The sequence below is a fragment of the Balaenoptera ricei genome, chromosome 10, assembly GCF_028023285.1.
Source record: "Balaenoptera ricei isolate mBalRic1 chromosome 10, mBalRic1.hap2, whole genome shotgun sequence".
In the NCBI taxonomy this organism is placed as follows: Eukaryota; Metazoa; Chordata; class Mammalia; order Artiodactyla; family Balaenopteridae; genus Balaenoptera; species Balaenoptera ricei.
In genome coordinates, this window is record NC_082648.1 from 72,144,497 (window position 1) to 72,171,368 (window position 26,872).

General features: G+C 36.2%; 1 protein-coding gene across 5 annotated transcripts; it reads left to right on the forward strand.

Moving 5' to 3' along the window:
* ALX1 (ALX homeobox 1) lies at positions 1–26,872 on the forward strand. Of its 5 annotated transcripts, none has more exons than XM_059934718.1 (8): positions 1–337; positions 589–630; positions 5,091–5,306; positions 5,442–5,566; positions 5,959–6,111; positions 8,950–9,257; positions 12,262–12,390; positions 26,258–26,872. In XM_059934718.1, exons 4-8 carry the CDS (start codon positions 5,452–5,454, stop codon positions 26,576–26,578), a joined length of 1,026 nt encoding a protein of 341 aa, XP_059790701.1. In that variant the 5' UTR covers positions 1–337; positions 589–630; positions 5,091–5,306; positions 5,442–5,451; the 3' UTR covers positions 26,579–26,872. The 5 variants fall into 5 exon arrangements, with proteins under 5 accessions (XP_059790701.1, XP_059790699.1, XP_059790700.1 ...); XM_059934716.1 differs by lacking the exon at positions 1–337 and adding an exon at positions 353–455 and having other exon boundaries at positions 5,031–5,306; XM_059934717.1 differs by lacking the exon at positions 1–337 and adding an exon at positions 353–455.

Genomic DNA, 26,872 nt, shown 5'->3' on the forward strand with positions numbered 1-26,872 from the left:
GTGCGTTCTAAGCGCACCACCTCGGCACCCAAACCCTGTTTTCTTGTCCAGAGGTGAAGGGTATTCGTGGGTGAGGGAAGGGCACAGTAGGTGGGAGTCTAACAGGAGGAGAATCTGCTCCTCTCGGTTTGGATCTGCCTTGATTATGTCTATTGGCCCTACCCTGATCGGGTTTGTTTAATGACCATGGGCTTTATACTTACATTGTATATAATTCCAGTCCAAAGGAGAAACATCCGTCCTGTCGTTTTGCTTCCATCTGTATTGAGATGTTAAGTCTTTTCCTGAGACGCGAAAACTCAACGCGTAAAAGTGTTTGCACAGCATTTTTTTGAAAGTAAGTTCTGTCTTTAAGAGATAGCTAATAAATCAGCAGGAAAAATGTATCAAAAACATATTGGATAGAAGCTTAAACAATTCACATCTCAAATAAAACGGTGGAAGACATGTTATAGGTAAGCGATTAATAATTTGCTAGTGAAATCTGGGCTTATGAATTGAATACAATTTATCTTAATTATGCACTATACGAAAGTATAGGTGTCATAAAAGAGATCTAACTTTAACTTTTTATTTTATTATATTTAGAACTTCCTGGAGCAATGACGACAGCCATAAAGAGAAATAAAGGTAATTAGATTATTGCAGTTGAATTACGATTTTTTTAATATTTGTAATAAAATACATTTCTCTACTAAATGTAAACAGTGGCATGTTAGATAAGTCACAGTATTTGCAAGTGGGGAAAATAGTCATTTTAGACTTTCACATTTAAATTAGATCCTTTAGGAGAGCAGAAATTAAGTCCATTTCTCTCTTTAAGAAAAGGGCAACTCTGTAAGAAACTATTACTGAAACAAGTTGAAATTCAAAAACAAGCATAGGTCTTCGAAAAAGTATGTGAATTTCTAAAATACCAGAACACTTACTATGATTGAAATCACAGGTAAATTTAATCCATTATATTTGAGAGCTTTGTTAACAGCACACTTGAAAGACTGACGGGACTGATTAAAATTCAGGCCATTGTTTTTCAAATTAAAATGTAGAAGCTTCAAAAATATGACAAAGTTATATATATTAGTCTATAGGTGTGTTTTCTGGAGTAGATGATGGAACAGATATTTTAAAGGAAAGCTTAAATGTTTCTTTGTGTATATATATGTACATATATATTTTTTATTTTGATGAAAACCTCTTGAGCTGCTTCAATGCAAACTATATTTCAGTATCTGTTATGTCTGTAGAGCTGTGGGAAGGGTGAAGATGAAGCCAGGGAAGGAAAGCAGCAGCGGAGCACACACAAAACATGAGGCCACCTGGCTTCTTGCCATCATACATGACATTCAATTATTTTAGTACTTTTTCATGAGAGTTTTCTCTCCACCCAGCTTCCCCTCCCCTCTCCAGACTCTTGCTTTTCTACATTTGTCATAGTTCATCTAATTCAGCACGCATTTTTCCTAGCTTTACTTACTAGTATGCCTCAAACTCTTGCCAAAAAAAGAAAGGGCTAAGATGAAAATTCTTGCAATCCTATCTTGACATTCCCACTATTATTATATAAGTGTGACATTTCTTTCAAGAAGTTGAGAAAGGAACCAGAGTGGTATACACATTGCTTCAACTGTTGCTTTGATGTATGTACTCAAAATATTTTTCATTTCCCAAAATATAGTCTCATGGGGGAGGGGGGCATCAAAAGCAACTTTCAGACCATGAGAATTTTTTTTAAATGTAAACTAAGTCAAACTGACAGCCAATCCCTTATCTGAACTTGACTTACCTGAATTACCTTTGTATGTGTGGGGGGGTGGGGTGGGGAGGAGGAGTCAGTCATTTCAGTGGACTTTTAAACTAGTTTTAATTTAATTACTTTAATTCTAGGCTCTAAAGGGAACTAAGTAAAGAAAACTTTAAACACATCCCAAATCACTGTGTTTGGGGAGCTGGCACCTCACAGCAACAGCAGGAACAACCACAAACTGGTTGCAGGAATGTTAAATGTAACTTCAAATCAGAACATCAGAGTCACTTCACAAAATAGCCTTTCCGCTGTGTTAGCATCCCTGGTGCCAGAGAAATGAGAAAACAGTGTTGCAAAGAGGCTGAGACTTGAACCTGCAGTAGGTCATGTTAACCCTCATCCTTTTGCTTCCTGGACTCCGCACATTCCTTCCTGACTCTGCCTCAATCCCATCAAGGAGATGTGAAGAAGCATCAGTAGCTGCACCCAGGGATCTGAAAGTGCCAGCATCCTAGAATGTCCTAAATTTTGTTAGGATTTAAAAGAAACTGATGGCTCCCCATCTCTGTCCCTCTCCTACCCCCACTCTCACCCCACTCCTACCACCTCCTGCAAGTGCTTTTTGCCAGGTAGATTTCTTCACTAACATGAAAGATGGGGAGCTGAATCCTGGATTTAGAACCCAGGTTCCAGGTATGGAAAGTGATGAACAGTTCTCTCAAAGGAGAAATAGAAAGGTGGAGGAAAGAAGGGAATGGTAGCCTGGGGGTGATGGACTGAGTGTGCTGAGATAAAATCCCAATTAGAACCTGGTTTAATACACTGGCTCTCTCTGGCCAGCCATGGTTCCTCGAGGCACTGGACCCCGGGGCCCTAGCCATGCTGACCCGTTGGAAGTGGGGAGGCTGGGATGAGGAATGTGGATTTAGAAGCAGGTTTTTAAAGCCTGCTGAAGAGGAAAGAGCTATGTAGGCTCTGGATAGAGTAGCTGAAAGTATTTATCAAAGTGCTGTGGTCAATTTCCAAGAAGGTTATCCTCAAAGCACCAGGCAGAAAATGCCCAGGTAAATCTCAGAGAGGGCAAGACACCCTCCAATCCAATCAGCCTCGTTTCTTCTCCCTTCTTGTGCCTTCCAGAAATCATTTAATTATTGTTGTTTTAATTAGTATTATTTTAAATTTATTATTTAAGGCTCCAATGGTTAGAGCTGTGATATTACCATAAACTCCATCTCAACCTCTCAGAATCCAATTAATGCAGCTCTTGGCAACCAGAGACCCAGCTTCTTGCCAAAAACTGCAGATTAAGCATTCGTTATGGGAGTTTGCCATTAGCTGTTCCCTATGTTTTGGGCACATGTGGTTACATGTCCCCAAACATACAGGACTCTGTGTAATAGATTTGCATTTCCAAGAGGCTCCAGGCATATTAAGTGGGGTTGGTGACACCTTGCACCCACCCCTCCAACCACTCATCAAAAGTGAGGTTGAGGTGTGGGGTGGAAACGGGTTTACTAGGCAGCCGTGGACCCTGGCTCTTCTTTAGTTTCCTCTGCGAGCTGGACCTTTATTGGTTTACAAGCACTCTAGAGCTTACATCATATGTCTTTCATTTAAGAGACACCGAATGTTTTTCAGGGAATTCAGGGCTCTTAAGACGCATATTTATAAACAAGCTGACAGAGCTCTACGAGGTAACTAAGTTCATTGCTAGGAGTTGTTTGTATATTTCCTCAAGTCAGCAAGGCGTTGTTCTTGCTGCTGTGAATTTTTGAAAAACCTATTAAACGACCATTTCTCTTATCCTCCCCGTGTCTACTAGAGAAAGGCAGGCTGTCAGAACATCTGAAGGTAAGGTACAGAAGGGGTTAGGAGAGAATCAAAAATTATCAACCCGGATAAGAGTGAGTGGATAACTGGACTTCCGACATTCCTGTAGGGACGGCCCAGGAACAGCTAGAAAGTGCTCAGGAAGCGCATAGCTTGCTCCTTCGCCTTAAGCGTGGATAGGATGTACCAGGGCAACCTCTCGCCAGCTTTTCCCGGGCCTTCCTCCCTCGTACCACCCCCACCCCAGCACCCCACACCCCCCATCCGAGGATGCCAGGCTTGGAGTTCGCGCGCCTTGGTGCAGTCTGGAATTCTCCCTGAAAGCTTTTCTTTGCGCCCCTTTTGAGACTTAACAATTAGTGTTTGGTGCCGGCTGCACGGCTCCTGAGGTAGTAATAATACAGCTGAAGTTGTATCATTCAGGAATAGTGTCAACTGGCGAGAACCTGAGTGCGCGCTCAAGGCCGTGCAGAGCGCGGCGCCACGTGAACCGAGCTTGTGCCCCTGGCTCGGGAGAAGCGTCTTGGGAGAACGGAGGCTGCTGCTCGGGGGCGCCTGCTCGGGTCCCGCTCGGCCGGATCTGGGTTTAGGACCGGCCCCGCTTCTGGGGCACTGCTGAAGCGCCGCTCTGAGGTGCGCAGCGCTCCATGATTCTTCCCCGGCTGCGGCCCATGCTGGCCTCGAAGAGGGTCTCCCAGTGAGTCCTAGGTCAGCCAAGACCCCGAAGAAAGTGCAAATTCCCGAGCACATCCGGAGGCTCGCCAGAACTGGGCTTGGCCTCGCCGCCCCGGAGTCGGGGCTGTCCCGCGTGCCCAAGGCCGCGGGATGGCCACCCGGCTGTCCTGGGGAGACGCGACGGGCGCTGCGAGGGCCTGTGCGAGAAAGGCCGTCGGGTAGAGGCCTCCCTTGGAGGGCGCAACCCTTAGTCCCCAACTTGTGGGCGTTTTCACCCAATTTGCCAGTTTAAGAGGCCTGTTGCTAATGGCGGCCTTTCCTTGCCCAAGGCGCTGAACGCTTTTCCCTCCGACGCGGCGGGCTCCTCCGAAACCAAAGGCAGTCCCGAAGCCTCCCAGAGGGGCTTTCAGCTCCGCAGTGCTGCCTGCCCTCAGGGAGCGGCCAGCTCCCCAGCCCCCCACCATCCCCTCGGGCTGGAACCGAGGTCCGGGCCCAGCTCCGCGCGCGCCCGTCGCTCCCCGAACGCGCTTTTCAAACTCGACCGCGACTATTTAAGAGTAAAATAATAATCTTTTGAAAACCACCCTGAAGGCCTTCCTCGTTCATAAACCCCTTTGTGTAACGAACCTCTCTCTGGCCTACACTAAGGGCCCTTAGGAGGTACTTTTCCGATCGGGGTTTCTTAAAATAATCTGGATCTAATGATAAAATCGTGGACCAAGGGGAGGGGTGGAAGAAGGGTGGGGAAATCAGGTTGGTATCGGTATAATGTTTTCAGTGCCTCTTGCTCGGCTTTCCTCTCCCACTGCCACCACATCCACACGCCACCGCATTCCAGAAAGAAAGAAAAGGCCACGAGTTCGTGAGCGCCGAGAGCCCCCGGACGCCGAGCTCCTCGGGATTGCAAGGAGAAGCGGCCCCTCTACCACGGCCATCCCAGTTCATAGCTGCCAACGTACCCGGCTTCTTGGGCTTCGGATTAATGTGGATCTTCCACAGAAACGGTTTACGGATGAAGTAAAAGCCCTTTAGAGCAGTACTTCCTTTCAAGTTGGTAAGACGCCTCTAAATCTTTCTGGTAGTGAGTGGCCGGCGTGGGGGTGGGGTGGGGACCGGGTGCCGGGCGGGCGGCCCGGGAGGGCGCGGAGAGCGGGGAGTGGAGGGTTAACTGCTTTGCGATCTCACCGAGCTCTTCCGAAATGCCAGTCCACTGTCGCGGCGGCAATGTTTCTGGGTGTCGTGGCCTCATCCCTGCTGGCATTTGTCTGAAATGGAGCTGTCTGTCTAACCTAGGCCTGGACGCGCCCTGCCCGGGTAAGTGGGGGAAGATGGGGGTGGGGTGGGGGCGGAGGGGAGTCCGGGGTGGAGTTAGTCGCCTGCCTATTTTCATATTCATTAGAACTGGGAGGTTGCCCGAGGAGCCCAGCTGAGTTTCAAGATATAAAAGCAACTTCGGGTGCCCCCTTTCCAGCCGGGACGTCTTAAAGGGCTCGGAGCCGGGCAGCTCCCCGCGCCGCAGCGCCTGCTTCCCCTTCGCTCCTCTCTGGCCCTCCCTCCTCCCGCCCCCTCGCTCCCTCCCCCAGCGCGCTCCAGCCTCCGATCTCCAGTAGCTCCGAGACAGCTTTCCAGGATTATGGAGTTTCTGAGCGAGAAGTTTGCCCTCAAGAGCCCACCGAGTAAAAACAGTAACTTTTACATGGGCGCAGGAGGCGCGTTGGAGCACGTTATGGAGACGCTGGACAATGAGTCCTTTTACAGCAAAGCGTCGGCGGGCAAATGCGTGCAGGCCTTCGGGCCCCTGCCCCGCGCCGAGCATCACGTGCGCCTGGAGAGGACCTCGCCCTGTCAGGACGGCAGCGGTGAGTCCCCTGCTCCAGCCGGAGTCGCGGAAGCCCACCCGCAAATCCGGAGTGCGGGGAGTGGTCGGGGCAGGGAGGGAGGGAGGGAAGGAAGAAGGAAGAAAAAAAGGAAGGAAGGGAGGAAGGAAGGGAAGGAGGGAGGGGGAGCGAGAGAGCTGGAGGGCGGAGGAAGGCAGTGGAACGGTGCTTATTTTAGGAAGCGGAGTTTTGGCTGCTACAGACTTCGGGGGGAGCCGAGGAAGGAACCCGCACCCGGTTGCCTCCGCGCGGTTCTCCTTTCGCTGTCCTCCACGGGTCCTGGAGTCCCTCTGTCAGGACCCCGGCGTAAACTGATAGGGCGCTAAATAGAGCGTAATTGAGTCAAGACAGCGCGCTTCCTCTGCGAGCCCGCCGCGCTGCCCAGGCAGGAGGAGCTGAAATCCATCACAGCTCGTTAGAGGACGTCACTACCGTCACGAATAAGAAAACTTAGGTGAAAAATGTTTTTTACTTTTCAAGACGCAACGATATTTTTCTTTGTGAAGTTAGAGGGTTACTAGATTAGTTTGTGGGGATCTGTAATTTCTACTTCTTTGGGTTTGCGATACAACAACATACATTTTTGTTAAACGCTAAACCACTTTAAATAGCTTCGGGCAAAGAATCTTCAATATAATCACTCACTCCCGAATTCTGCATTGTCTATTTTTCTGACTCCACGTAGAAGTCACCTAAGAAGACTTTCGGAATGCTTATGGATGAAATCTTTAACTTTGGATGGCCAAGTATCTCAAAGTCAAAATGTTATCAAAACAAACCATCTATCTGTTCTATCTTGTAACCCAATACAAACCTATTTTTTTAGATCGCGACAGCTAAAGCAAGTTTACAATTCCAAGAGGACTTTTTCTTATCATTGTATATATTCCACAGTTAAGCTGTAAGGAGCGGGTTGTTTTAAAATAACAAACGAATTAAGTGTGAAATATTTACAGCAAGCCTGCCGCCCCCTATTCTAATGGTAGTTCAAAATCTGGCAAGGCACCGGCTCATAGAAGCTCCTTTTCTAAATACCTAGTACGCAATAAGCTTAAAAAACGACCTCGTATATTTTACTTATTTTGTTCAACGTTGCAAGTTACTTTTGACCTGCAAGGTTAAATAAAAAATAAAGGCGCAAACAATAGAGAAAATCAGTTAAATCTCAGTCATTTATTTAGGAAGACGCAAAAAATTTTTATTTTAATACACTGAAGTTTTGGCTTTCCGGCTGTATTTCACATTGCAATATTTTTATTTTGGAATTTACAGAGATATACATAAAGTTATTTCTATGGACAGGATTTTTAAAAAATGGTTCTGAAATGTCCTCTGTTGACAGCTGGATACGACTCAATCATAATTTTTATTTAAATTGTCGGGATTCCAAAAATAAGAAGAGAAATAGGTGATTTTTGATACTTTATCAAGTTTTTAAAGAACATCATACTATTAGGATGGATTTTAGTAGGAAAGTATTAAGTAAGATAAATGTAGGCAACAAGGAGTCCGCTAAATTTAGGAAAGTTCCTGTCTTTCTCCTGAGATGCCCTTACCCTCACGCCTGCTTCCCCTCCCCCATCCCTAATTGCCGCAGTTCCCCATTTAACTCTGCCCGCGGAGACAAAACCGTATTGTTTGTTCATGTCCAGGCTCTTCTTTCTGTTTAGTTTTACATCACATCTTTTTTTGCCTAAATACTCTTCCGTATTTAAGTTACCTAGGTACTAGAGTTCAGTACATTTGTTTAATGATTAAAGCAGTTGTAAAAATACATCATGAGAGAATTTTAAAATAGACAAAAACGAAAAAAGTGTAACAATTCATTGGAAATCATTGTTGTGGCAGGGCTGACTTAAGAAAAATGCTTCCCGTTGCATTATGTGCCTCCATTACATTTGTGTGTGAGTGTGGCACCATATGATGCATTTTCGTTTTATATCATACTGCAAGCATGCACTCAAATCTGGAGGAAATCACTAAAATTAAAGCACCCCTAAACAGAATGCCAGGTGACATCCTTTGTAATCTTTTAATAGATGTTTTAATTTCTGTGCTTTACTAGAGGGAAGAGTAAAGCTTTCTGTCTTAAAACATGTTTCATGAGTTAGGCATAAATTTGACAAATTTAGAAAGAACTGCAAATGAGTTTTTAAGCTAAAGAAGTCTACCTAAGTCTTATTATTTTCTGTAGGAAACACACACAGAAACTGATGGAAAATTCATTTTTTAACTTAGTAGGTTGCTTTTTGAAATAAAAAATTTAAATGCAGACATGATATACAGTTGAAATATTGGAAATATAGTAGGAAACAATACCATATCTTAAATCTATAGTCCATAGGTTTTGTGTGGAGGAGAAACATAACTTTTGAAAAGAGTTTGGATTTTGGTTTACAGATAGTATTTAAAATTGAAATATCTTTTTTGAGCCATGTAAGTAGCTTACTTTTGTCTGCTGTGAATAAATAAGACATATTAAATTTGGCTCAGCTTTCAAAAATTACGCTCACTTAGATTTTTTTAAAACTACAGCGTCTTTTAATTTGACTAATTTGATTATAAATTATGTGCATAAACATTACGTTAATCCTGGAAAATAGAACTCTGTGTTTTGACAAATTATATGAGTTCCATGTACACATTTTTAGATGATTCTAAACCTGCCCAAAGTGAATTAATAATGTGATGATCAAATTAATACTGGCACAATAAATCATAATGGACCGCTTCCCTGATGCTCTAAATTACTTCAACTTAAGTCCTTCATCCATATGTTTTGCAATCCTGAGAACTGTTGTTTTCCCCCTTTGGGTACAGTGAACTATGGGATCACCAAAGTAGAAGGACAGCAGCCTCTTCACACCGAACTAAATAGAGCTATGGACAACTGTAACAGTCTCCGGATGTCTCCCGTGAAAGGGATGCCAGAGAAGGGAGAACTGGATGAACTTGGGGATAAATGTGACAGCAACGTATCCAGCAGTAAGAAACGGAGACACCGAACCACCTTTACCAGCTTGCAGCTGGAGGAGCTGGAAAAGGTCTTTCAGAAAACCCATTACCCGGATGTATACGTCAGAGAACAGCTTGCTCTGAGGACTGAGCTGACTGAGGCCAGGGTCCAGGTAGGAGCCAGATGAGGGCTTGGGTGTGTGTGTGTTTGGAGGGTGGAGTAGTTGGAGGGGGGATAGTGTTTGATCCATAGTTGTGTTTTACTACAAAGGAAGAAACTGATTCTCCTACTGAAGATACAGAACAGTGTAGTATGTAAGTGTAGCATGTAAGTCTACTCAAGTTACTTTCTACTTGCAAAGGATTTGACAACTCACACACAAGTATAAAAGAAAAGAACACTTGAATTATTACATAGGCATAAAAACTAATGATTATTTTAAAAGAACAGAATATGATAACAAATCTCTGATTTCAAAAAGTGATTTTTAAAGGACAAAAAACCAGTTATAGCTATCCAATCTAGTAATCCATGTATTTTATTTTTCTATTTTATCAGCCGTTGAAGTTCTTTTTGGGTTATATACCCTATATTGGTAACTTATTTGTATAGTGGTCCATAAGTCTATAATTTTACTGAGGTTGGGGTTATAATAAAACAAGGAAAAATAAAACAATCTCACAAACTCCCAGTTGTTATGTATACCATAAACTATTTTCACTATACATAATTAAAGAAAGATCATATAGCTCATCTACAGTTTTCTAGCCCCAGGAATTGCCAGTACATGCCATTCCATTATAATTTTTCAAATCTAGATAACTTATATGATTTTTGCAGAGGCAATAGGAATAATAATCTTAAAGTAATTTTTAAATATATAAATTCAGTTAAATTATATCTATATGTTGTATTCAAATTATCAAATTGGATGATTCAATATACTAAATTTCTTAATAATTTGAAAAAAATTTTTAAATATTGGGTAAAATTCTACCTCCTAAGTGTATTTTATTTTTACTAGCCTTGATATTCTAAACTATATTAGTCCCTAAGTAACAATAATTCAGAAGAATAACCTTTTCCTTTGTGTGTGTTTTTACTACTCCAAATAAAATAATTTGAATTTTGCAACTCCCATAAACTACTAGAATAGAGAAATAAATAAAAATTTTATTCTGAGTAGAGTAATAGTATTCCTTCTGAAGACTGAGCCATTGTAAGGCCCTTATACATCAGCAAAGACAACATCTGGTGGTGCAGGAATACCAAGCAGCAGATTTTTGCTTTAGTTTGTGGAGACAAATGGTTACTTTATCTTAGTTCAGGAAGTAAATGTATAGAAAGTCAACACTAAGGAAGAATTTTAGAACTGTCAAGTGTTAACACAAACCCCCCACATGTGTGTTTCTTGGTCTTGTGTTCATATATGTAAATTAGTTATACTTGTAACCATAGAAAAATGTATTTACACACACACAGTGATCAGCTGTGCACAAAGCATGTTTTCCCCTTATCATTTCACCAAGTTCTGATTAATTTTTGTCTAAGAACATGCACAGAGAGCCAGCCTGAACCTAATTTACTCAGATGGTTCTCTTTTCTGCTTTTCACATCAGAGTGGTAATTGGCACCCATTTTAAGGAGATTGTCAAGTCTTTTTCTCAGTAAAAAAGCCCTCATTACTAAATTCCCTCAGTATGCTCCTGCTGCGGAGAGAGCAAGAAAGTGTGTTCTGTTTTGTTTTGTTGTTGATGTTGTCTTAAGCCCTGAATATAGTGGATAATACACACTTCCCAGCAGTGTTCTAAGAAACCATCTGAACAGGTAGCTGTCTTTGTCTTCTTTTAATTGCTGAAAACTCTTCAAAGTGCCATCTTAAATTTGCAATACATGCTTACGCACCAAACTGAGTATTAGTATGTCTCCATAAGTGTGAAGGTAAAGATATGAAAGGTTAGAATTGAATATGAAAAAGAGTAAAAATTTCAAATAAATTTTAATGAAAGGCTTTTTACAATTTGCATTTTTATACTTCATTTCCAGCTTCTTTCCTAAATATTTTATATTCTGAATATAGTTCTGTAAAGAGCTTCCTGAAAGCTGCTTATGTAAATTTTACATATTGAATATCAAATTATACATATTGAATATAATTTTCTATATAGAGAACTGTATTAAAGAGAGCTTTAATACCTTAAAATATTAAAATGATGATTCTGCAAAGCTACAAGTGTGAATTAGTTAATATTTAACCCTCTGAGGAAGATAGGTGTTATAATGGATATTTCATCTATGCAATTAATTAGAGAGATTTGGAAGGCAGTTTAGTGACCCTGTAGAGGCCGTACTAACTCACAGGCTTTCTTGACACTTGATTATATCTGCCCTGTTTCTTTTTAAATTTATATTACCCGTAAGTCTTTTAAATTGGATAAATGATTTTGAAGATTTTATGAGCCTTTTCTATAAGAGAAAATAAATAAGTGGTGTCATTTACATAATAAACAATTTGTATATTTTAAAACCATAGTTCAGCTTCAGATGATACCATTTTACCCTAAGTCTTTATCATAATCAATATAATATATAATCCTAATGGTTTTTGTTTCTAAATAATCATGATATTTCTGCTGATGCCATATGTTTTAGATATAATCTTTATGTTTACATTTTTCTAAGTTTTTCTAAGTCTGGGCACAACCCAGAAGAGCCAATTGTTTTGACAGACCCAGATATTAATTTGGTTATAGATTGGCTGGGTTAATGTTATATACATAGCCCCAAACTAAAAAGTTATGAATGTCTTCCAGGCTTGCAGCATTCTCTGAGAGAAGGATTATTATCTGTGATAATTTGGAGATATAAGGAATCTTCACGGTCATATAATCTAATTCTTTTTTATTTTCTGTAAATGAAAAAACAGAGGCTCAGACATATTAAATAAATTTTTGAAAATGTCTTGTCTCTTTGTATTAAATTATATTGCCTCATGGACATGGCACTTGTCAGGGTAAAATAGAAAGTAAAATTTGTGGATCCTTTTCTAATATAAGAAAATTCCCTTTTTAGTAATTATGTTGACCTGGTTTACCTTTCTAATTTGAAGTCTTTGAACATCATATTTGCATTATCAACTATTCCTTACCTAAAATTCTACTTTTTAAAAAAATTAGGTTTGGTTTCAAAATCGAAGGGCCAAGTGGAGAAAAAGAGAACGTTATGGCCAAATCCAGCAAGCTAAAAGCCATTTTGCTGCCACCTATGACATATCAGTTTTGCCAAGGACTGACAGCTATCCACAGGTATGGTAAACTGCACAGAACACTGAGAGGCATAGGTGTGGTTTGTATATTCTTAAAAGGGCTAGTATAAGCTTTATTATATCTAATAGCCAAGAATGAAAATTTTAATCTCCAAAAGAATTTTTCCATGTTTGTTAGATTTTTATTTTACTAAAATATTTATTTATTTATTTTAATTTATTTTTCTAGAGCCATTCATGTAAAAATATTTCAGGGTCTCTTCTTTGGTATACATTGAAACAACTTAAGAAGCATCATTCAGTAGTATGTCTTTTAATTGCTCACTCCCTTTGTTAACTTTTAAAATACATAAAGCATTGCTTGACATGCTATCTCTGTGGCTGTTGTTTCATGAACCATACCATAACCTGGTGTCACATGTGACCTGTGACACCTTCAGTTTCACTGAAAACCATCTTTTTTTCAGTTTTAAGTTCCACTTAAAACTATGTTGTCTTTTCAGCTTTGAGTTTGCTCATTGTTTCAAGGAAACATTTAGCCCTTTGTGACATAAAACATATATAGAATTAGTACTGGACATAATTTTTTCAATGTATCATGTTAAGAAAGACTTCTTTTATAATGGGAGCTCTCATCTCATTTCAAAGAATATTTAGAAATTCATTTTCCTCTAATTTTTCCTTTTAATTTAGAGAGGGTTTTTTTTCATACTTTGTAATTCACATAAATAAATTTTGTCTTTCTAATTGGGTATTACTTTTTCCTAATACTGAATTATAATATTCAAAATTGTATTTGATACGTGATAAAGGATGTGTGTATTATAAGGAACTTTTAAACCATCTGTTATTTCATTCCTTATTGTTTAATGATGTGCATTGTAAGAGACTACTTTGAAAACAAATATGTAACATATATGCTGGTAGAATACCTTGATAGTCCAGTAAACAAATCATCTCAGCCCTAAACTTAAGGGTATTTGTTTTCTTTAACTGTAAATTCATACCCTGTGAGCATGAATTCAGTCCTTTAATTTCATGCTATCTTTGTGTTCTTGGGCATTTCATGATTTTTTAAAAACCTATTTTGAGACCTTCATTCCTCCAGATAAATCCACCAAATTTATTAATGTAATATTATATGCAAACAAGAGCCTTAGAGATCACCTAGTTCAATTCCTTCATTTTAGAGGTCAGGAAACCAGACCCAGATGAGGTAAAAAAAAAATTGGTCTGTGATCACACAAGTGGTTCCTTACAGGGTAGTCTATAAAAGACTGTTACAGCTAAGCCTTGCCACTGCAGTTTGCTAGAAGACCAACATTATGAGTACCTTTTGAATAAATGCCCATACCTACCTTAAGAAGAATCTTGTTTCTTTCACTTTAAAAATTTTATCTGAAAGTAGCTCCTTTATATTTTCTCCTATTTTAAAAGCATGTATATACTCCTGGTTACTTAACATCACAGGGCTAATGAAATTTTATTCACCAAATATTTTGAGTGTCCTAGTTGAGTTCTAAACAGAGTGCTGTGAGGATGTTTGTCCTCTAGACTGTAAGCGCCATGAGATCAGGCACTGCTATTTTCCTAGCTGTTAACACGACTATAGCCCTTACTGTCAGGCACTGTTCTAACTAGGCTACGTATGTTAACTCATTTAATCCTTACAACAACCTTATGCAGTAAGTATTATTGATTATTCCCATTTTTCTTATGAGGAAACTGAGGCACAGAGAGGTGAGGTATTTACTCACTTTCATTAGTGGTAGTGAACCCAGATTTGAGCAGAGCCAATCTAGCTCTCAAGGGCAAGATCCTAACTCCCACAATAGACTGTCTCTCCCAGTGAATATGTTTGAATGATTGAATGATTAACTAATACCAAAGGAGCATAAGGCTTAAGTTGCATTATTCAAATTGCAGTTTAGTTCAGGGGAGCAGAGGATGTTCTCACAACCAGTGAAATCACAATTAAAAAAATAACGGAGATGGCATATAGTGCATATAATTTTGAACTACTTGACTGTTGGTGACTTTAGAAATAATAAAGTCACAAATTATGAACTCTTTTCAAATGGACTTTAAACAGTCTTACTGATATGTCCCACAACACTTGACTGTGATGTATCTTTTTTTCACCTTATTATTTCAATATTCACTCCTTTCCTTGCTACCATTTCTATTTGCCACTTTTCTGCTCCTTGCTTTTGGTTGCCTTATCTCTAACCCCCCTTTCTTTTTAGTATACCATAAAATGTGTAGAATAGTGCCTGGACCAATCAAGCTCTATATAAAAGCTTAATATAACAATATAACTAGTCACTCTTTTTTCCTAAAATTATCTTGCTACTATGTTATTGTGCCTCATAGCTTGTGACATTAACGATTAGCAGAATGAGGTCACCTAGTAGCTCAGGCAGGAAAGGCAATGGTAAAATCAAATTATACATTTGATGGTCTTTTTCACGCCAACAAAGGATAAATTTTAAAAAATTCCCCTCACAGATAACAGAATTTTGCACTAATTCTTCTTGTGGCTTCTCCATAACTTATATACATTGGTTACACCACCTCATAATTTAAGTATGGGAATGCAGAGATCATATGTTGAACTTATTTTGACAGTGCAATTCATTAACAATGATAAAAATCAATACTGGTGAGTCCACACTACTTTTCTGTATTGGTAAGTCATTTAATGTTTGGTTACCAAAAATTCTGAAATCAAGCATCTCCCACTCCCCACTGTAGGTATTGGATAAAGTCAGGGGAAAATTCCATTTTGACTTAAGAATATATGGTTGACATTTTTTAGTTTGTTTGAAAAAAAATAATTATGCAAAAATCATGTCTCTCAAGACTCAGCCTAAGGAAACTTTTTTTTTTTTTATCATGTGGCTTAAAAATAGAAGTTTATAATGGGAAAAATAGGAACTGAAATAGAGCCTAACCAACTCAATGCAGTAAGACACTGAATTTGGTTACTGTTACTAATTACAGAAAAAAAATTATTAATTACAAAATGTTGGAACTAGAAAATGTTGGCGGCAGGACAGAAATAAAGAATTAGCAATTTGGCAAGGAAACAAAAGCATACACAGAAATACATCAAAACCAGAAATTGTTTACAAAATGATCTCCTTAAGCCTGCTCATAATAATAAGCCTGTGTATCATAATCTTACCTAGCATAAAGGTATCTGTATATAACATATAATGTTTATTTGTGAATAGTAATTAATATTTTCTAAAATGTTCTAAATACTTTGTTTCCACTGGTCTTCATTACAGTATAGTAACAACAGCTGTAACAGTAAAAATAGTAACTACCAGTTGAGGGCTTATTTTAAGCCAGGCTTCCTTCTTATAGCCATTAACTCATTGAATTTGAGCCCAAGTTTCTTGAGTTCAGGAGTCCCAGGCTTTTTATGCAACATTATGTTGTATTCTCCCTAATCCAACACTAAGTGTTGAAATAGTACAATTTTGACCCTAAAACATCACATTACTTTGGTAAGGAAAAATGCTTTCATTTTTAAAATTTGTAAAATAATAAAACATTTAAAAAATGTAGATACTTCTTAGACTGTTTAAGATATTCTTTCATGAAGCCTCCTCTCACTTTTCCCTCAATCAGCACATCACTTTCTCATTGACATTGTGGTGGATTGTGTAAAATGTCTCCCACACATTTAGGATGTAAAGTATTTAAAAGATGATTCAGTTCTTATTCACGTTTGTATCACCACAGTATTAAGCAAATTATGTATACACTGAATAGATATGAAAAAAAGTACTGGTTCACCTCAGTATTCAGGATTACATTATAAAACAAAAACTAGTCTATTTTTAATAAAACAGATGGTTTCTGAATCTCTGATATTAACCAGCTCTGTGGTCTTAAGCAATTAACTTTTCCTCTTTGAAAAGAATAGACTAGAAAGATTTTGTAGACCCCTTTCAGCTTAATTTGTTTTTCTTGCAGAGTTATTTGCATTTTATCAAACAAATATGCCAGGTATTGTTTTAGGCACAGAGGTTATACAAATGATCCAGACAAAATCTCCTGCTTTGTGGACAGATTACAAACTAGATATTACAAATTCTGCAAACACTTCTTGATGCAAACTAGACCCAGCAAACCAAACCAATTAGAGACCTACATAATTTTGTCCTTGAGTTTAAGAAGCAAGCACGTATCTATCAACATAAGATTCTAACTTGTTTCTAATTTATCAAAACCAAAGCATTTTAAAAATAATTTTAGTGAATAAAATATTTTCTGTTAGGTTATAAACATTTTCTAGAAGATTATAGCAACCTTCATTCTTAAAAGAAGAGCTAATTTCATGCCACTAGGTTTAGTTTGGATTAAAAGTACATTAACTTTATCATTTACTAGCTGAGTAACTTTGGGTAAGTCTCAGGACTTCCTTGATCTTCAGAGTCTTTATTTGTAAAATTGAGGTATTGGTGGTGCTGGAGTTGGTGGTCTTAGTAGTGTAGATGGTGATGATGATGATGGTGATGATGATGATGATGATGATGATACTTTTTCTGTTATGGAGAGGATTAAAGTGATTTCTAAACAGTCTGTGCAGCTAAATCCTGGGATTTGGGATGGGCCATGGACTAATGTATGACTGTGGGCTGCACAATTAGGGAGTTGTGGATTCAAATCCTGACTCTGCCACTTTATAGATTTTTAGACCTTTGGCAAATGAATTAACCTCTAAGAATGTTTCTCTTCATTTATAAAATGGTGATACAAGTTCATATGTTATTCGTGAGGATTAAACAAAATAGTTTATGCAGAGTTCTTAGGATATTGCCTAGTACATAATGAGTGCTCAATAAATAGTCATGGTTCTATGATAGTCATTAGTCATTATTAATTTTTTTCTGCAGTAGAGAGGTAGCTAAGTGGTTTGAATTTTCCCTTATGTTGTAGCATTTAAGCTCATCCAATCTGTGAGTATATTTACTATTTGGGGATCTAGAGAAAGATCAAATTCAGTTAAATACGCTTTCTTCTTTAGATTAGGATGAACAAATATGGTAGCTTTAGGAAAATTTGAGTATATTCTTAATCCACCAAAATTATTTTCTCATGAAGAAAATATTTTCATCAAAAATTTTGAAAAAAGGGTTGAAGGTTTTTCCCACCAAAATTTTCAATGAGGTTTTACTTAGTATATATTGAGAATCATAATTAAATCTATATATTCCAAATGCACTAAAGGACCCATGCAGTATTTTTGCTTTCTGTTGTTTAATTGATGACTTTATAAATATATGCCATTTGGATTTTGAACATACCAAGAGTTGGATTCAAGTTATAGATAATTTGTAGTAACTGGAGTAATTTTAAAAAGCAGATGAAAGTTGTATTTCTAGTTTAACAAATCTATTTCAAACATTGTTATTATATAACTTTTAAAAGGAAATGTTAAAGTTTCTGTAAAATAGTGATTTGAAGATATTGTTCACCCTACTTTCTTCTCTCACAAGTATCTGTCCTAATCTTAAAGTTTACCTTTGCTTAAGCTAAATAAGGAATATGAAACTTGTTTCCTTTACCACCGTGGTTTAGTGATTTAAAGGTATCTGGAGCAGGTTTTTTGTTTGTTTGTTTGTTTGTTTTCTGGAGCAGTCTTTACCTTTAGAAAAAGTATCACATTTTTATCACTATTATTTCTGTTTTTTCCCCAGATATTTGAAGTAAACAAAGATCCCAAGATCTTTAAAAAATGTTAATAATATAGCTATACTTGATCATTGTGTAATGAATAGTCTCATATCTGTCAAACAACCAATAAGATGGTCATGTATTGTGATACAATAAAACTTCCCTCATGATGAATGGAGGGACAAAAATGTTAACAGCATCAGGTCAGCAGGTCATAGTGATATTGTACAATTTCTCACTGATTGTAAGCACAAATATTTAATATTATAGAAGGACATAATTTATTCAAATTAATATAATTTTTACAATGGATAAAGTTGCTAATTTAATTAAATATATGCATATATATTTTATATAAACACATATAAAGACTATTTCACATATGTGTGTATGTTAAAACTAAGTTATGTGTAGTAGGAGGTAGATTTTGTTAGTATCAGGTAAAGGTGCAGCTAGACACAGTGAATAATTCTTTTATTTTGTTGAAAGTACAGATACTTTAAAGAGGTAAAGAATATCCTTCAGAAGAAGTAAAGTGCATTCATGTTGTTGACTATGAAAATAGATTTATTTTTTTTAATGTAATATTCAAATTTAATGTGATTTAAAGACTTTACATAGTTGTAATAACTTAGCTGGTTTTTTTTTTTTTTTTGCTTTTAATAAGTGACCACTGTTAAAGCATTGTATTTAACTGAATTGGTCATACATATTTTATATTTTAAGAGGAAAGAGTAAATCAATAGATTGAGTAGGTTACCAAAATAAGTAATAAATATGAAAATAAATTATTGAGAAGTGCCAATGTTCCTCATACATATAAAAACTACCTTATAGGAGAATAGAGAAGAACCAGGGGGGAAATTAAGCATCAAAGTCTGAGAAGTCTATGAGAACAGACTTGTGGATTAAAACCTACAGTTCAAACCATTATTGTTAGTGTGAACCTCAGGATATATTTTAATCCAGAATTTTATGTGTGCCATATTTATTAAGCCACATGTGTCTATGGGTTTTCTTTTTTATTCTAAATTATGGAGCATTAAATAGAAAAAAATTTTTGTGCAAACGCACAGTTGAATTAAAAAATCACAAAAATAAAATTCAAATTATAGTTAACACAAATACAAGATGAATATAATTGATAACTTTACTCGGGATTTTAAGAATAAATTCAAAGCTCGTACATGACACCATGTGGGACTCTCTAAGATTAAAAATATACTGTGTAAATACTTCAAGTGTTTGCATATTTGATTTACATTTTAAGTTAATAATTCACAAAGAAAACTTAATTTATATTATAATTTTTGTTTCTTATAATTGTAAATTTTTTAATAGATGAATTGTCATTAAAAATGAATCAGCAATAGTTACCATGCATGTATTAAAATACATGAAAAATAAGGTGACAAATAATTGGAAAATACTTCATATGATAATTGTTGCTGGATAATTATTAAAAAAATAGCAAATGCTAAGTGCTATGATTTTATTCTCTCCTTAAGTGAGTTGATTTGAAAGGTTTCATTTTAAGGCATGTAGGGTGAGATTTCCTATGAATCTTTTTTTAAAAATGATCACAATTAATACAAAATTTGAGAACACATTCAACACTAAAGGAAACGAGAAATGTTCTTAATGCTTCCTCTGTCTTTGACTTGGAGCATATTTCAAATATTATTTGAATAATACAAAATTTAAACACCTTTATATGGTATCATTCTTAAAATTTTCAGACATTAACATTTCTTATGAGACTTAGTGCTTTTAATTTTTGCACTAATGAGATATATACTTTTATTTTTTCTGTATAGCAATTTTCTTCTCATTAGTTCATTAATCTCATATGACTATTACATCTAATAGTGATTTTTTTTTAACAGAAAAGTCACTCTTTCTCGTTTCAAATCCCTGTATACATTTCTAAGATGAAATTTAATTTAAGAACTCAAAGTAGCAATGAATACTTAACATGTGATCCTTTTCTGATGAATAAATAATTTCTAATCCCTTCAACTTAATAGTACTATGTGTTGAAAACATATTTTGGGAATTTTTGAAATGTAAATTGATTTGCCCCAAATCTTACTATTTATATAATATCTTAAATTTTTTTCATTACAATTCCACCTAATAAGAGGGCACTGATGAAAACATACCCTCATTTCTATCTCAGGTAGTACCCCTAAACTTGCTCAGATTGATCTTTTCACTGCGTAATTAATTCAAGTTGGGATTTTTTTTTTTCCAGATGCACAAGGTCTCAGTGTGTGTTATTCACTGGTAGCAAATTCACTATTTAGAAAAACACTTATACCCCTTCTCCCTGCCAGCAGCTTACTGATGTAATTACTAGAAAAGTTAATGGGACCCTAAGTTTAGACAACAGCTAAAAATATCTGCAAGTTACTAAGCATATGATTCTTATTAATATTTTATCCCTCTAAATTTTAAAGGAACAGATATGCTAATAAAGAATGTAATGGTCTCTTAAAAAATTGAACTGCTTTTGTAAACAGTGATGTTTTCATTTTTAAAAGAGACCATATAAAAAAATCAGGTAAATTAAATTATATAGTGATAATGTGGTAATAAATATATATAGTAAGTATTGAATAATATTCAGAGTAGTCAATAAATGTAAACATTCTGTCAAACAGGAGAAACCAAAGTCAACTTTCAGATTTTAATGCAAAGAAGCTATTGCTATAACATCATCACAAATACCTCTTTGTGAATCCCTGATCTCTGTCTTTTTAAAGCAACCTTTTAACTCCCACAGGGAAGTGTTGGGGCTGTGATGTGATGGTAGTGTGAGGATAGGATAATATGTGTATCATGGTGTGTATGTGTGTCTATGTATGTGTGTACATGTAGATATTGGTGGCTGGTAGAAGCAGTGTATATGTAGAGGAGTAAAGTTAAATAAACTTATTTTAGTAGAAAAATATTTAGTTGGTTTTAGAGATGCTTTAAAATTAAGGAACAGTTATTACTCATATATTCTCACATTTTTCAGTATTTCTATTAAATCCAGATTAAATTCCATTGGCTAGTGCCTCAATAAATACCACTAACAGTAGGATATAGAGTATATAAATCAGGAAACTATTTGCTTTTTTTTACACATCATGCTACTTTACAACTAAGGGAAAGACTAATAAACTTACATTAAAAGGTTTTTTAAAAGTATGAAAAATTCTCCACTACAGTGAAATCAGCAAATATATTAGAAATATACACCAGATTTAGCATACTAAAATTTTCTTTACAGTTTTGGTTATATAAAGAATATGTCTGTATCAAGTTTCCATGGTGAAGGTAGATGAGATTTATAATTTCCTATCCATGATTTACCCTATTCAATTCATGACATATATAGATCCACAGTGAAGAACTCTTAATATATATGTGTATACTTATATATCACCCCTCTCCTTCCTAGCCATTGCTTTTAATTCCTTGAAAGGAAAGTGAATGTTAAATGAATTTGATTTCAGTTTGGAAAGAGACGAAAAAATCAACTTTCCTCCAAAATTCAAAGTTATGGAATAATTAAGTTTTTACTTGATTAGAAAAACATTAAGGGGCAAACGTTCAAAGTGGAGAGTTCTAAGTCAGCTGAACTTCCATTCATGCTAATGGGAGGTTGTTGGCTAAGTTCCCTGGACAGTGCTTTGAACATACCATCAGAACTTTAAAAAATGCTGTGAACCGCATTAAAACATGGAATATTTTTAGATTATCCACTCCTTTTAAACACAACAAAGAAGAAAAAATGTAAAGGCAAGCAGTCTTTTTTTTTTTCTCGTTTTTCTTTTCTTTTTTTTTTAAGCACTCATGAAAAAAGGACGTGGACATTATTCAGTAATGCTGTTCCTGGTTGTAAAGCCCTTGAATATTATACAGTTAGAAACCTACAAAAAAATTATTTGGTGTCAGTGAACTAGTCCAAAACTAGTCTAAAAAAAGAAAAGTAGTGATCTTATTTAGAAAAAAGTGCATTCTTTCATTCCAAAATTCAACAGCAAATACAGTATTTTTAATAAGTCAGAGAGTAAGATTTTTGTATGACTTCTCTGTTGACAAATATATACGCAGTTTTAGACAATATGTGTCGATTCTAGCACATTGTTTTAAAATGATCACTTACAAGAATAGGATTGGTGGAGGGATGGAGGAGACATAGAATGAGCCCACTTGGACAGCAGTAGATTTATTAAACCACAAGCTCAGACGACTTTGTTGTTTAATCAAATATCGCCTTCAAATATTAACAGAAGTAGATGATCTAGAACAAAGATGATACCTGCTGGGTTATCCCTACAGTGGTCAGACGACATCTAGATTATATTCTGTTGTCAGTGCTGGATGTTAATAAGGGTGAAGGGTGTTGACAACCTCTAGCATATCCAGAGGAACGTGACTGGAATGATACCATCTGGAAATCATGTCATATGAGGAATCCTTAGAGGAAGGAGACTTGTGATTGTATAATAATCGCCTGATGATATTTGAAGGTTTTCCCATGTAAGAAGGATGCTACTTATTCTGTATCATTTTAAGGGACAGACATAGAAGAGATAGATAGAGAAAGATAACACTCACTTTTTTACAGAGCTCTCCAAAAGGGAATGGAATGTTTTTTTAAACAGGGTGAGCTTCTTATCACAGGAATTGAACATAATTGAAAATGTACAAGGGTTTTTTGCATTTGGAAAGAAGCTGGACTTCAATAGCGTTTCCTGATCCTAGGTGATTTTAAGAATTGCTTGTGTGTATTATCATTGCCATTATTTTCGTACAAATCCCCTTAGCCACACCCCCTGCTTAATGAATCAGAATCTCCAGGAAGATGCATCTGTGGTGGATAATAAGTGTTTAACAGAAAAAAAAAAAACCCAAAAAACTGCCTAGGGAAATATAGTCAACAGGGTCTAGCTTTGTAATTTTCATGATTTCTGTTAAGATTGTGTAGTATGGTGATTCTAGCATTCAAATCATGAAAAAAATTTTAGATATATTAGCATAAATTGTCCATAAAGCTTTGATTACATCTGCAAGATGGATCAGTGCAAATTTCATATTCTTAGAGATTTTTCCATTGTTTAATAAATGTGTATAAAGGGTTTTTCATATACTGTGTCAGGCCTGGGGATGAGAAAACAGTTGTGAGTGATCATTGGGAATTTTGCTTTCAGAAAGTGGAGTCTATGAACAACCAAAAACTTAGGGTTATTAATAAGTAAATAACAATTTCAACTCATAAGACTAGTTTTTATGTCATTGTAGCATTTATTAAGATTTCTTGGGTTCAGATTTGACCTCTACCATTGGAGTTATGCCATCTTGGGTGAGATTCTTAAACTCTTTGTTCTATAGTTTTACCTTTTACGAAATGGGGATAGTAAAAGCACATACCTTTTCCGATGTCAAAACGATTAGAAGTCTTCATCATGCTTTTAACATAATGCTTGACACATGGTAATTAATTGATAACTGTTAGCTATCATGAGCGTGATCTTGATCGTCATCATCAAACGTTTTAAACATCCAGAGGGAATGCTTCAGAGGAAGCAAAACCTCAGTTCACTGGGGATATTATTTTTTATGATTTGCATCTAACTTTAATATAGAAACCAACTAGATCCCCAAAGTCTAATGAAAACATGCCAAAAATTTGAAAATCAAAGAAAGGCTGGGAAGAGAGGGGTGATAGAGATCATGGAAACAGGGCATAGCAGTAAAAACATGTGACAGCATCACTACCCATGAGAATATTTGGGTATCCCCTCAAGTCCAACTAAAGTATTGCTGTTTGTAAATTGCTCTATTAATCTGTCTGTTCAGAAGACATTTCTATATGTTGTATTTCATGAAAAGTAATGCATTTAACTTGCTTGATCATGTTCAGGTAAGAAGTTTTGATCAAAATAACAATATTTGCTCATGTCATGGAAAGTGGAGAATTTCTTTTCATTTTATACATAGATTACTGTTCATTCTTTCAGGGGAAAAATATTTTAAATTTAAATTCATAGATTTCCTTCCTTGCTTTTACTCTCCTTATTTTTTCTTTTTGACTGAGTTGTTAAATATATTTCTATGCATTTGGAATACAAGTAGATGATTTTAATAATAAATTCTAGCAACACTGTGTATAAGTTGAGGGATCCTTTAACAAACATAAAATATAAATAATCTTTCTCCACCACTATCTTGCCTTGCATTTATTTTTTCAAAAGTAAGCAAACAAGTTCACTTTCATTTCCTGAAAGCCCTTTTGTCAGACATATGACTGTGGTTTTTGCAGTGTAGCACAATGTCCGATTGAATGTCAGAGGAAAATCACCCAGATCAAGTTAGAAGAGCTAGTTTGACAGACTAATGACATTAACAGCCCCTCCTGTTGGTTTGAGATACATAACTCAGCAGTCACTGGCACCAATCATCATATTTTGGCTAAAGTGGGATACATATACTAGAATGAACCAAAATTAAAACAGCATAGCCCATGACGATTTAAGGATTGATAATGTATGCAAATCGTGATGGACAGCTAGCTAGATAGCTAGATAGATGTCTATAGAGATCTCTCACAGATTTGACATATTTAAAGCAGCTTAGAAAATATTTATATAAAGAACTATTTTAAAAACAATACTAAAATGAGCATCTTGCCAACCACTGAAGCACCACTTAAGGGATAATATTTGTTGTTCAGTTTAAAACTGGTAGTGGTCCTTTCTAAGTGACAGAGTTACATCTCTACAGTGTAATCTGGAAGATTCATCAACATATTTTTGGCTATTAATTGAAAATAAGTTGTCTTTAAAAGTATGGCTTCAGCTTGGGTGTTGTAAGACTATACCAGAGGCTATATGTAGCAGACTGAAATTTCTATGTAAAAATAAATATGAGAAAACAGTTCTTGTATATGTGTTGAAATAATTGATGATTGCATTCTAATTATGATTTTAAAAAAGAAAAGAAAGTCAGATGGGATAAACATATATACTGTTGTTGTGTTCTAGTCTAAATCTATTGTAATAATACTGTAAAAGGCATATAATTTTTAAATTTCATTTTCTAAGGCTGCATCTCTTTGCCATGCTATACCAAGCAACATTTTCCTTCTTTTTTCCCAGCTCCTGCCGTTTATCAGGATTTTCTCTGTGCTTCTCAGTCATGCATGTGATCACTTTTTTTTTTGCCCTTGTTTAAATAGCTAGTCTAAGATACCTCCTATTTAAAATTCATAGTATACAAATTCTACTTAATGTTTCTTTTACATGCTAGTAACTTTAGAGAAATTTGTATTTGCTGATAATATTGCACTGAAATGTTTCCTGTAGAGATTTAATAAGATGAGATGTGAATTTCTTGGGCACAAATGATAACCCAGTTTTCAATCTTATATAAGATGTTATCTAGTACTTTATTTATATTCATATGATATTTTTGCTAATACTTGCATATTTTTCTCAACTGTGCTTTCGTTATTGGGTAATAGTCAAGTTTTAGAATTCTAAATCTGTTCTACATGTCATACTTCTGCTGCAACCTCACTATATCATATATAAATCATAGAATAAAATGTTTAAAATATGTGTATAATTGTCCTTTTCACAGAGCTATGATTCAAGACTATAGGAAATGAAAAACAATGAAACAGTGAACATTTTCCAAAATGAGTTTGATCAAAAGTATCTCTAAAGAACAAACAGCCTCGTATCAGCATTGTTTTCCAGCACAAACTACCACACCAAGAGTCCAGATGTGGAATTTAAAAAAACAAATGCAATTGTGTAATTTTGTTTAGAAAGATGAAAACTATATTTAAACTTAAAACCATATTTTTAACCACTTTTCTAAGCACATGAATTGGTCAGGAATCATGACTAAATCTTCCAGATTTCATTTTAAAAATCATGACTATAAAAAGAATACTCAAGAGATTGACATGTTTTGAGAGTATTTTATGTGGTCAAATATGTGGGTTTTGGTGATCCATTCCAGTATAACAAACTAGAAGAATCTTTCAAATAATTATTTTTCAGTAATTGCTTGATGTACTCAGAATGAAATTACAGACCACCCAATAGGAGCAAACAATGAACAGCTAACAAAACTTCGTCAATACAGTTTCACAAAAGTAAGGGAACAAAAGTGAGAACGCGTAAATGTAATATTTGTTGTTTTATATATTCCAGATTCAGAACAATTTGTGGGCAGGAAATGCGAGTGGTGGTTCTGTGGTCACTTCATGCATGTTACCACGTGACACTTCCTCCTGTATGACACCTTACTCTCACTCGCCTCGGACAGATTCCAGTTACACAGGGTTTTCAAACCACCAGAACCAGTTCAGCCACGTGCCCCTCAACAATTTTTTCACTGACTCTCTTCTTACCGGGGCTACCAATGGACATGCATTTGAAACAAAGCCAGAGTTTGAAAGGAGGTCCTCCAGTATCGCAGTTCTTCGAATGAAAGCCAAGGAGCACACTGCCAATATTTCATGGGCCATGTAACATACAGTACTCTTTTCTTTTTCTCTTAATGGCAAAGTAAAACATTCTTATTTCTCATATTTAAAGGATACCACAATAAGCTGCTGTGTGTGGAATTGCTAAAGGTCAAGATATACAGTGAGACCAGCTTAAATGAATAGTTGTTATTATTTAACATTAAAATCTAAGAATGAACCTCTGAAAAGACTAAATAGGTTTACCATGCATCTGTCTCCACAAACTCTGTTTTAGTAGTAAGATTTTTTTTCTATTGTACGAGTCAATGAAATATGATCATGCAGCTTCTGAAAAGAA

What these genes read in the sequence shown, in the direction of transcription:
- ALX1 (XM_059934718.1), top strand. Translation starts at nt 5,452, where the DNA reads ATGCCAGTCCACTGTCGCGGCGGCAATGTTTCTGGGTGTCGTGGCCTC. An exon ending in CCTGGACGCGCCCTGCCCGG is followed by an intron (nt 5,567 to 5,958) that starts GTAAGTGGGGGA and finishes ACATGGGCGCAG; the next exon opens with GAGGCGCGTTGGAGCACGTT. An exon ending in TGACTGAGGCCAGGGTCCAG is followed by an intron (nt 9,258 to 12,261) that starts GTAGGAGCCAGA and finishes TAAAAAAATTAG; the next exon opens with GTTTGGTTTCAAAATCGAAG.